Source organism: Meira miltonrushii (genome assembly GCF_003144205.1).
Source record: "Meira miltonrushii strain MCA 3882 unplaced genomic scaffold FA14scaffold_5, whole genome shotgun sequence".
Lineage (NCBI taxonomy): Eukaryota > Fungi > Basidiomycota > Exobasidiomycetes > Exobasidiales > Brachybasidiaceae > Meira > Meira miltonrushii.
Window position 1 is genome coordinate 942,498 of NW_020289947.1, and position 12,035 is coordinate 954,532.

The 12,035-nt window shown below is 42.7% G+C and overlaps 3 protein-coding genes across 3 annotated transcripts; 2 read left to right on the plus strand and 1 right to left on the minus strand.

Annotated features, from left to right (window-relative positions):
* Window positions 1-3,204: 3,204 nt before the first annotated feature.
* FA14DRAFT_86700 (Mo25-like protein) lies at window positions 3,205-4,776 on the plus strand. The gene has a single exon (XM_025503009.1). It carries the CDS (start codon window positions 3,409-3,411, stop codon window positions 4,396-4,398), a length of 990 nt encoding a protein of 329 aa, XP_025352563.1. The 5' UTR covers window positions 3,205-3,408; the 3' UTR covers window positions 4,399-4,776.
* A 4,064-nt stretch (window positions 4,777-8,840) lies between these two features.
* FA14DRAFT_127236 (uncharacterized protein) lies at window positions 8,841-10,436 on the plus strand (the record flags this gene model as incomplete). Its single annotated transcript, XM_025496785.1, has 1 exon — window positions 8,841-10,436. The coding sequence occupies one exon, from the start codon at window positions 8,841-8,843 to the stop codon at window positions 10,434-10,436; it is 1,596 nt and encodes a 531-aa protein (XP_025352564.1).
* A 533-nt stretch (window positions 10,437-10,969) lies between these two features.
* Window positions 10,970-11,809, minus strand: FA14DRAFT_115640 (uncharacterized protein; the record flags this gene model as incomplete). The annotated part of the gene is made up of 1 exon (XM_025496119.1): window positions 10,970-11,809. A coding segment is annotated over one exon (840 nt), but the record flags the coding sequence as incomplete, so codon positions are not given.
* Window positions 11,810-12,035: the final 226 nt, after the last annotated feature.

The window sequence follows — 12,035 nt, forward strand, 5'->3', positions numbered from 1 at the left end:
GTTGTTCCTATACGTCAGAGAAAGGCCTAGAAATGCATCAGGTGCTTACTTACGATTATTTTTATCTTATCGGCAGAAAGTATATATCGTCCAGGAGCAGTGTGCTTGATTGGCGATTTTCAGACGGGCGATTGATTGTTCTTGAAGCGTGGGAAAAATTGTTGACAAAGCTGGGGCTTAGAAAATGAATACGTCGTAAAGAGGAGCTTGGGATTTGATGATGGATGGAATGTTTCGTTAGATAGCCTGACAATTTGTATTGGGTGCAATACAAATCTTTTGAAAGACTTGGGTTCGTAATAGTCGTTAACTATTATTTCGATCGTCGGGCCAACATCGAGAAAGACGGGGTTAGGAGAAAAATCAGTGCAATCCAACGATGTATTGGTCGATCAGATATTGTTGAAATTGTTGAATAACAACAATTTGCAGATGGGAAAAATAATGAAGAAGAGAGGACAGAGGGGAAGATATGTTTATAGTCAGTAAGTCTGTACATTTTTTTCATCGGAAGTTTGAGTCGTCTTTGTTTGTTAAACATCCGCACATTTGGGTAAATATTTGGCGTTCGATACCGTGTACAGGAGAACCGTGCACGAAGGTGAAAAGATTTCAAATCGTCATTCGATACGGGTCATGCAGATTAGGGATAAAACTGCTTCTGTCTGACCATAGAGGATCTGTGCTTCGAATGAGCAGTTGGTTCTGCTGCTCATATTTTGCAGGAAATGCGTTTATGAAGCAGGATCAACTCAATTCCCCACATCAAGATCTTTTGTTGGAAGACGTGCAATATTCCCATCGCAAGAAAGCATGCATGGTTTACGTGCCTTGCTTGCTAGGAACGCGAAACATATCTCAACCATCCAATCGGAAACACAAAAAAGGCCAAATTACTAATTCGACTTTTTGAACGTTTGCAGATGAACATCCAAAAAAGTTGGTTTGAATCGAGACTGTCATGAGAGGGAATTACGGCATTCTGACACTGTGCGCTTTGGATATTGGTTGTATTTCCCATCTCCTAACCATTTCCCTATCTTTTCGAGATACTCCTTTTGCCAGCATTTCTCCTAACAACACGACGACGCCCACAATACCGTGTGTATGTATACTTACATAGTCGTTAAAATTTGATAAGCGTTAAAGAGCTACCTTTGTACAAAGGTATAACTCGGTCGTAACAGATCGTAAGAAGAAGGGGGGTATTTGGATGTGATGGTGATGAAAGGGAGTAGTCATAGAGAGACAAGGCGCAAAACAGGCTCGCTCATACGCGGACGGGATACACAGATCGGAGGACTGACGAAAATCATGCGCAATACATACAAGCGTAGTGTATAATCATTGTATTTTATTTGTTGATCGGTAATGGAGGCATAAGACAAGTGTTTCAAACACAAAAGTGTGTTTGTAGGTTTAGATTGTGTGCATAGGCAGTATCTCACTGTACAAATAAATGTGTTTTTTTTTATATTTGTGCAACCCGGCGCGGAGACAAAATAAAATAAAAAATAAAATAAAAAGGCAGTGTCGCGATCTCAATGAACCCTTGAGCCCAAAAAGAGGCCAACAAGCGGGCGCCAAGTGCTGCTGAGCCGATTTAAACGGAAGCGGTCAGTTTGCTCATCATTTGTCCGATCAGGCTAATCATCATTTATGACTTGGATGATCAAATTGGTATCAATCAGATTCGTATGATGTACGTATAATAATATCTGCTCATTGTATTCACTACTCATTACACGTTCGGGCTAAGCTAGTGGTGTATTAATCGGTGAATTACATACAATACCCGCGCGATCACAATCCAAGCCTTACGCCACTGACAATGTATGCACTTGTAAGTTGCAACCTACGCTAATAACACTCGAGAATGATTCTAAAATCCACTAAGAGATGCTGGTTGCCAATCACTGCATACAAAGAGGACACTGCTCATCGGCATTTGAAAGTGGGAGTATATTTATCGGAGGATTATTCTACAACGCACAGTGACTTTATTAAAAAAGTGTGATGCTGATTGCATACATACAATGGTTACCTCTGTGACATCTTTTTACAAATCCGACAAACAAAGGCCGCATAGAGTTGCATCTTTTTATTGCTCATTAGCTGTACAGTCGACAGCTAAGCGGAAAATTCTTCTTCTTCTAATTGTGGGTTTGGTATAGAGTGCATAAATGAACAAACCTTGAAAAAAGGCAATCTTTTCATCACAATTTTTTTAAACTTTCTTCGCAGATAATTTCCGATCGAAGTGCATATGTATATATTTCCGAGGAGATTCTATTTGAGATTGTTTGAGAAAGCACGTGGGAGCTGTGATGAAGAAAAGTGATTGAGATCACATTGAGATGATGGAATAGTATAATGAATTTCCAAACTTTGTCGGCAATCTCGTTCAAGATGATATGCTATCTCTGGAATTGTCAAGTGACATCATCTACCACAAAATATAAGATACAAATGACCTGGAGAATAAGCATTTGAGTATCAGTGATTGTAGAAAACATCATGTTATAAGATTAGCTTTTATTATTTTGACATAATGTATTATTTCTGGTGTAATTGCATTTCACACTGTCCAGCCTGCTACATCTCTTCATGACCACTTATTGATCACAGTTGACTCTTTTATCGTCATCATGTCATTTTTTAAATTCGAAATGATCATGTGTTTGCTCTCGAATATCCTATTGCCGGCTTAAGTCCGTTTAAGATCTGAATAAGATGTTTAGCCCCTGAATAGAAGATCACACGCATGGGCCAAGAGAGAGAGGGAGAGGGCCACGACAACGCGTGTAAACAGTGATCTAGTGCGGGGTGTTGTTGTTGTCAAGTGAAACGCGCTTAAGATCAAAAAATAATAATAAAAGAGAGGCAGTGTTTCACCGATTCAGCATCAAAGAGAGCTTTAACGAGGACGACAACAACAACAAGAACAGCATTCATTGCAATCATAAGCAGCTATTCCAGAAAGGAAGCATCCTGATCTGATCAAGAAACTCCACTCAGTGGAATCATACAGTCTCACAACCAGTACCGCTTCAAGATTTCACCTCTTCCTACCAGCCTCAACCATCAAGCACAACAAGTCACATCCAAACATCAAACAAAGGGTCACCATAAAGACCGACTGACTAATCCCGAATTAATACCGCTTGGACCTTCATCCGATATACCTCGCAAGACCGATTCACAAATCTGTCACAAAAATATCAAAAAACGGAACCCTAACGTAAAAGGAGATCCGAGCGTTTACACGGGAACAAATTTATAACAAAGTCACACGAATACATAGAAGCTCCTATCATCTTCACAACAAACAACAACGACGAAGACATCCTCTCTCCAGCTCTGCGTTGAGGTCATTCACTGAGAAAAGCAACTCCAGAAGACAACAGGATGAACTTTTTCAAATCTAAACAAAAGACTCCACCAGAATTGGTAAGAAATTTACGGGAAGCAACGACCAGATTAGACGCACCAGGAGTGAGTGCAGAAGGAAAGAGAAAAGCAGGCGAAGAAGTTTCAAAAAATCTTTTTCAAATCAAATTCATCCTTTATGGAGATGGAGAAAATGAACCACAACCTGATCAAGTTGCACAATTAGCACAAGAAGTTTACAATAATGATGTCTTGCAATTACTCGTTCAAAATATTTGGAGATTTGAATTCGAAGCAAAAAAGGACGTTTCACAGATATTCAATAACCTTTTGCGGAGGCAGATCGGGACACGGTGGCCAACGGTTGAATATTTGACTACAAAGCCAGAAGTGATCTTCACAGCATTGAAGGGATACGAGAATCCTGAAGTGGCGCTTAATACGGGAATGATCTTGAGGGAGATGCTACGACATGAAGGACTGGCAAAGATACTTCTATACTCGGACAAGTTCTACACATTCCCGGATCATATCGAAAAGACGACATTTGGCATCTCATGTGACGCTTTCGCCAATTTCAAAGAGTGTCTAACACGACATAAGCCAATGGTGGCTGAATATCTAGAAAAGAATTATGATCGATTCTTCACAATGTACAAAGGTCTATTGCACTCGCCGAACTATGTCACCAAACGACAATCGCTCAAGCTGCTCGGGGAAATCTTATTGGACAGAACGAATTTCAACGTGATGACCAAGTATATCTCCAATGAAGATAACCTGAAGGATATGATGAATTTGCTGAAAGATCGAAGTAAGAATATTCAATTTGAAGCTTTCCACGTTTTCAAAGTCTTTGTTGCCAATCCAAAGAAACCTCCAGTGATCGAGAACATCTTGCGAAGGAATCGTGAGAGATTGGTGCAATTCTTGTCGAATTTCCACAACGATAAAGATGATGAACAATTCGTTGATGAGAAGCAATATGTGCTTCAGATTATCGAGTGAGTAGAAGGTGAATTTGGGGTTTTTCTCAGATAGACCATATGATTGCTGACTGTTTCTCTCTTTCTCACCTCACAGATCTACCGGTCAACCGAGCTCGGCAGCAGCTGCGTAAGAGCGTGGCAATCTCATCTTATTTCTTCGCTCTGTCTTTTCTATTTGATGCATCAATTTCCCTCGTCAATCATTTGTACTTGTATCTGCACTTTTTATATGATGTGCACTCAAACCGGCGCTTCATTCTATACTCGACCTTTGTTCCTGCAAAAGAAAAGCACATTGGAACATCAATTTGAACAATATACATAGCCATCATCTATCCCTTCCTTTCCCTCCTTTTGCTCTACCTATAATTTATTTATCCTTTTTATATCAATGAAACACAATTCTCCGCAATCATTCATTCGTTTTGAGGGTCTACATCCATTGAATTCGATTACGGTAAACTTCGCCATGACTCGATCAATGGAAAACAAGGCCTAGAAGAGTCTATCAAGATGACAGACAATTGTGGCTTTGAATCCGGTGCAATGCGTGTGGGCGTGTGAACAATGAGTGAGCAAGTAAGCAAACAAAAAACTCCGAAACAACTTGCGGGGGGGAACTTGGGCGTAAGCACGCACGCACGCGTATGTGCTGGCCGGCGTACTGTAATGTAGCTCGGGAAAGCGGAACAGTCTGACTTTCTTTAATTGTCTGGACTTTTTCGCCTTACCGATTCCCACGTTTTGGTGTATTTGTTTGACAGGTCGGTCAAGTCAAATCAAATCAAAGAGGCAACTCCGTCTTAATTCGGAAAATAATCTCGTCTGTTTGGTATGCAAAGAAGGTTGAGAGGGTAGGGTTGATTTTTCAATGATCGAGTATGTTTCACCATGGCTTTCATTGGGGACTAGATAGGATATCGAATGCATGTAAGCGCGGCGACACGCGTTAAGACAATGCATTCAATACTCAACACAGCCACCCTCTTTGATACCGGCGCCGTCTCTGTGTTTTGTTAGGTGTAGTATTTGATCATGATTGCAGGATCTTTCTAGTGAGACAGATCCTATTGTTCAAGTAATGCTTGATCAAAGGAATGAGAACGAGAAAGAGGATAGCAATGACAGTTTTTGCTTGAACAACCTCTAGACTCTGGCTTATCCGACAAAATACGCACGCGTTTGTGGTCGGACAAAATCTTGGCGGACAATGTTTTCATGCATCACAGTTTCTGCAGGTCCAGACAAGAAAAAGAGAGCACAGCGCGCGCATTAAATAGAAAGCGGAGCTGCAGCGACGGCATTGCGTTGCACAGCGTAGCGTCAAAGGAGAAGAGGACTTTTGATTCCATCATATGCTTTTAATGCAAGATGATATGTCTTTCACATATTTCACCGACAAGAATTGGTATGTGGCCTGTACGGCGTTCTGTTCTGCCGTTGCTTTTTGTTATCGATCAAAATGAGACATTGAATTCATCTTGTTTGCTCCATGGAAAACAATGCATTACTTTCGAGAGAAGGGCTTGTTCTTCTTGCTTACGTCGAAATAAAGGCACGGACGGGCCTGCGGGTTCATACGTACAAAAGATTCAATCGATCACTTGCTTTGAAAATGGGGAGGGGGCAATTCTCGGTTTCGAATTTGCGTGCGTGCGTGCGTGTACAAACATACGCTAAAGCACAACAATCTTCCCCTTGGCACTTTTGCAGGCACGGCTTGGAATAATAAACCCTGTTTTCATTTAGCGCCCGCCTTTTCTAAGATGATTAAACTTATAGGCACACCCTATTTTTTGGAATAAAGTGTAATGCTTCTTATGATTGCATGAATACGTCTTTGCATGTCTATGCATTTGGCTCAGCTCTTTTACGGACAATGTTTGCCGTCTCTCTCTGTTGACTTGCCATCACAACATACATCCATCGCATCGAAAACTTGCACTTGCAGCTGTCATATGTACCTGACTATATTGGGAAACAAAAGTCAAGTACGCCCATTTGACACAAAGTAAAACATCCTCTTTTCCCCTCATCGTCAATTTTCTCTTTCGTTCAACCAACATCTCAACTTCATCATCATCCAAAGCGGACTTTTGAACGCCTCTTTGGTCGTCATTCTCTTCAATTTGCCCAAAGGCGTTTTTATTTCGTACACCACTTTCAACCCTTGGCGGTACTACATTTCACCTTTAAGCTGACTTTGATCGCATTCGACGGAAACTCAGCCTACTTTCATTATCGATCCAATCTGCAAGTAGGCGTGGCGTGAAAAAAAGGTAAGTGTCCACTTCAATAAAGATCATATATATGCATTCCGACGGCGCCGACGGAGAAAATAGGAGAATAAACGTCCGATCCTGAAAAGTTATCAGAAGACAAAATCTTCTCAGAATGCTAAGCAGGGGAAGAAGCGAAAACGGTATCGCCAAAGTTATCTGCCAGGATCAACGGACTAGCGATCCCCGTCTTGTTTAGATCGTATTGACGGCCTAAAAGGAGCCGAAAGGGGGGAGGGGCTGTAAAAGTGTGCGATTACTTGATACGCCGCGAACATTATTGAAGGTGAATAAATTGCAAGTGAATGCGGTCGTACTGACATCTTTATTTCTTTTCATCACGTCATCTATACAGTCTTAAATGGTCACAACTGCATTCCATCTTCCATGAACGGATTCGAGTAAGCATTTGCATACCACAAAGATGCGATCGTCAAACATTTCATCCGAAAGTGGAAGCATTGATCCGTTCACCACAGAAGGGACCAAAAATCAGCATTTGCTCAGCACAATGCCTACAGACGCACTCTCCTCCCGAAGACTATCGCAGACCAACGTACGTGCTTCTTTGGATATGTCGGTCAATGAACCCAAAGATCTACATAAGTGGGCTGCTGAGGCCCTGACAGCAAGACCAGAGACAAATACTGCGCCTCCTCTGGAATCGCTTTCAACTAGCACCTCTTCCCTTCTGTCAGGCGGACGTCGTGAGAGCGAAGCTGGAGTACCTTGGACGGCTAAATCATCTGCACCTCCTACTGGAGGTAGCTTTGCCAGATTGTATGCAAATGAGATGAGCTCAAACGGGCCAAATTTTGATACCATCCCTCGCTTTCATACACCAAATCATCTGGAATCCTCTGGCTCAAGCAGACGAGATAGCTTCTTGTCCAATGGCTTACGTGAGCGTCCTAGCTCAATGTTTGCGGTCACTTCTCCAACGTCAGATACAAGTTTTGCACTCCAACTTCCCGAAATCGAGAGAAGTGATGAACACATTGATTTGAGCTCCGTACCTGCTTATAATCAAGGATCTCAAAGACACCCTAGCTTGAAATCGTGCCTCAAATCATACTATCCCTCCGCAGAGGAGGACAAGTCGGAAGCACAAACACCTTTGCATTCTATGGATTCGCATTCCAGCTTAGGAGGAAACAACGGCGCATCCGTACAAAAGTCCGTACACATCAGTGATGATTTACCCAGACTCAAAGAAAGCGTCGAATCATCTTCACGTTCCTCTTCACCAGTTTCCTCACCGATGGCATCCAGACTGGTACGTCGAAATGCAGCGCATAAACGCAACGTATCCGAAAGCCGTTCAAACCGACGATCATTTGGTCCAACTCACCAACATGCACGGTCTCATTCACACAACTCGCCCACTTTGACCGACGATACCACTTGTGATAGCGAGGAAGAGGATGGCGTGGCAGTTGTTACGCCAATGGACGAGAATGGTCCTTCGGGAGAATCATCCAAGATGAAAGACTCAGGCTTGCTTGGCAATGCTCATGGATCAAAGAGCGATGAGAAGGATGGATCTGGAGTTGTACCACTCCTTTCCCGTGCAACGCTTCTTGATATCGGTCGTCAGGAAGGATTGACACCTCCAACCATGCAAGATGACAATCACAGATCTCAAGTTGCAAGTCTTGCAGGCACGTCGTCTGATGCTTTGTCTCAAGTGATGAGTCCGACAAGTGTCGTCAGTGCAGGTTTAGGAATGGGTTTAGGAGCTCGAATGGGTTCTTCAGCATTCTCTACGCACATTCCTCAAACGTCTTCTTCTGAGATGAGCAGCTTTATGGAAGCAAGATACGATCGATTTGCTGGACAAATGGATTTCAATGCCCTCGCTATGAGCGGTCTCAAGCTCACAGAAGCACAAAATGATTTCAGTCATAACGCGAAGGTCAAATCAGACCGTGCAGCGGACGAGGTAACATTCGCCGAATTGGATAGGGACGATGCTGAATTGAACAGACGTCGTACCACCGGTGGTTTGCAATCTCGCCGTGAACCAAGATCTAGTGGTGTTGTTGGAAAACGCAGAGTTCATCGCACAGGCACACAAGATCCTCATGGTTCACATATGAATGATATCGAAGAAGGATCAGTCTCTGTTGATAGCTCTAACATCAGCACCAGTCATAGCTCTCCATTTGTTGGACCTCAACAAATGCACGGCACAACGAGTACACCGCTCGACACGCCTTCGCATGGTCACAAAGCTCTTTTATCACCATCGATTGAATACAGAGCCGAGAGCGCATCATATCATTCGCGATTCGGTGATGACCACAGAATCTTTGCTGATCGTGTACGCGAAGGCAAGAATGAAGCTAATGATAAAAATGCCCGACCGGCCGCCGGAGGTGCATCCAACTTGGATGGTGGTTTGATGGGTACGGGAGAAGTGGGTCATTTTGGTCCGGGCGTACGTGCAAAAGTGTCTGAATTGATCGAGGCATTCATCGGCACGGTTCCTCTATCCGGTATAGAAGGTGAAACTGTCAATATGATGGAGTATGGTGCTCTCAATTCCCGATCTGGAACCCTCTTCCGCCCAGCCATCTCAGCCTTAGCTAAAAGGGCAATCGCAAAGGAGGAAAGCGATGAAGAAGGAAAGAAAGAAGAAGGAAAGGAAGAAGATGAAAACAAGGAAGAAGGAAGCAAAATTGACACCAAGCAAAGCTACTTCCAAGGTCGCCAACATCAATCTGCATTCCAAGTACAAGACAGTAAGATCAATGTCTGTGTCACTCACGAAGATGCTCCTTCGACCGATTTCCGTGCAATGACGCAAATGCTGGAAACACATCATGACTCATACTTGAACGCTCATTGGCAAGCCAGACATGTACCGTGTCTCACCAACACAATCTTCCCAAGTTTTGCCGCTCGTCCGTTCGTATCAAGATTGGCCCCTCCTAATACGATGCATCTCGGTATCAGCTTAATGGATATGCATTGGACTCATACGCCAAACAATGTTCACGTCAGTCGAGCAACTACTGCACAAGCTGAATTGACAGCGTTCCTCAATTCTCGTGCCAATGAGTTCAAAAAGGATGGATTGCTTTTCATGGCTTACATCGCTCGCAGTGACGAGCCAAATCGACCATCTCTGGGCCCAGATCGTCTTTCCTCAGACCCTGCGATGACTGACGACGAAAATTCCACATACTCCACCTCTCCTATGGAGAAGAATTCAAACAACATCACAAACGCTCAAGCATTCCGAGCACCAAAGAAGGACATTTGGACAACTTTAAGCAATGTATTGGCACCATGCATTCAGCGATTGGTATCATGCTATATGCTGAAATCCGATGTTGCTCGTCACCTCTTGGATCTTCCCATGCATCCCCGAACAGCCAAGCAAACAAAAGCAGCGTTAAAGAGTGTTGAGGATAAGTGGAAGTTGGAATGGAGTTGCGGTCTGGGTCATAGTGACAATGCAAGCTCTGCATCTTCCTTGCCCAATGAACCAACACCCTTACGTTTGGCACATCCGGCGTGGAAAGCATTCGAGTCAGGATGCTTATCAAGAGTAGCATTTACCGAACATATGATTCAATTGTTCAAGAATCTGTACGATTCTCATTTCCGCGACGTATTACGCGAAAAAGGTCGTTTGAGCAAAGGAGCTGCTGATTATTTACTCGACTATCTCTGGGACGCCCTGTTCAGCCGTATCAATGATGATACTACTTCTCCTAACGCAAAAGATATCGAGATCGAAATTTGTGTCTACGCTTTACGCCGTCTTTAAATCATTTTTTCACCTCTCATACCCATCGGGTCTGCCATCTCTTGGCAGCAAGTCACACGCAAGCTTTTCACTTCAGATAATCAGGACTATATTTTCACCGATAAATCAGCAAGTATTCGATCACGGACGTAGGAAAAGAAGATAAAAACAAAAAAAACATTCACACAAGTAAAATCTTTTTTTTGGGGTATATTTGTATTCCATGTCACCTCCGTCACCACGCATTCAAGAAAAAGTATCATCATTTGTTTTCATATTCATCGTTTTCATTCATACCGGTTTCGTCTTTTCTCATTAGCAAAACAGTTTTCGTCTCAAGAGTTTCGTTTCATTGATAAAAGTTTGTAGTATCCTTCCCTTTTTTTAAAAGAGATTCAATTTATTCCCCTTCAAGAATGTTTTGATTGAGCAATAGTGGTGGGTATGATATGGTATAGTATGAGAATCCGATTTGTATGAGTTGTGAGAGATTATCCAGCACGGGAAAGGGAAGGTATACTTTCCTTGAAGGAGGATACCGTTGAAGGATTTGGACAATTTGAATTTTGACGAATTTGTTCTGCTTCGGGTAACCATTGTTTCATTTTCGTATAACGCTTTGCACTTGTTGGATGAGTACTTAACATTTCCGTAAAAACTGAAGAACCGCCGCCAAAGAGTTTTTTTTCTGCTTCTTGAAATCTTTCCCAAACACCTGGTGCTTTTGTTGGATCAAAACAAGCAACACTCATCAATCGTAAACCGATATGATCAGCTTCTGATTCGCATGCACGTGAGTTGGGTAACCCAAGAAGAATTTGTAAAGCAGAGCTTGAAATACCAAAATTGATTCCGATTAAAGACTCTACTGCGAAACCTAGGATGATATACAGGTATGCACTTGACATCTTTTCGGCCCCATGTCGAACGAGTTGATGTGCAACTTCATGACCCAAAACGGTTGCTAAACCATCTTCATCTTTGCAAATGGGTAAAATTCCAGTATGAATAAAAATCTTTCCGTTTGGAAGAACGAATGCTTGTGGCGTATCATCTTTTATTACGAACACTTGCCATTTCACATCCTGTTTGCGTTCATGAGGATCAGAAGGATGATGAATACCGCTATGAAGACTATCGGAAAAGTGATTTGCTTTAATATTACCTTGTTGACGTTGAATAGAAGCAGCACGAACGATTCTCGATGCGATTCCATGAACGTATTGATGAACAGGATGACTTGCAGGTAAAATGCTACCTTGTATCTCTCTCAAGAGCTGATGGAACGCTTGATCTGCCGTTTGTCTTTCTTGTTCAAGACTTACGTACATAAATCGCCATCTACCCGTCTCCGGAACTTTTTCTAAATGTGCAACATAAAAAATTCCTCCTCCTACCAAAACTATCGCTGCTATTCCTACCCGGCCAAACGGATCAAATCCACCTCTTCTTCGACGTGGACTGTTCTGGCCTTGTTGGACTGCAAATCGTTTCCAAAGTGGTATTTCTTGACTTTGGCCATTTCTGGGAGGGAAAGGAGATGGATAGCCACTTGGCGGTCCTTCTGTCGGCCTATCTCCAAATCGTCTATAGTTGGCATTGCTGTGTGCTGAAGTGTGT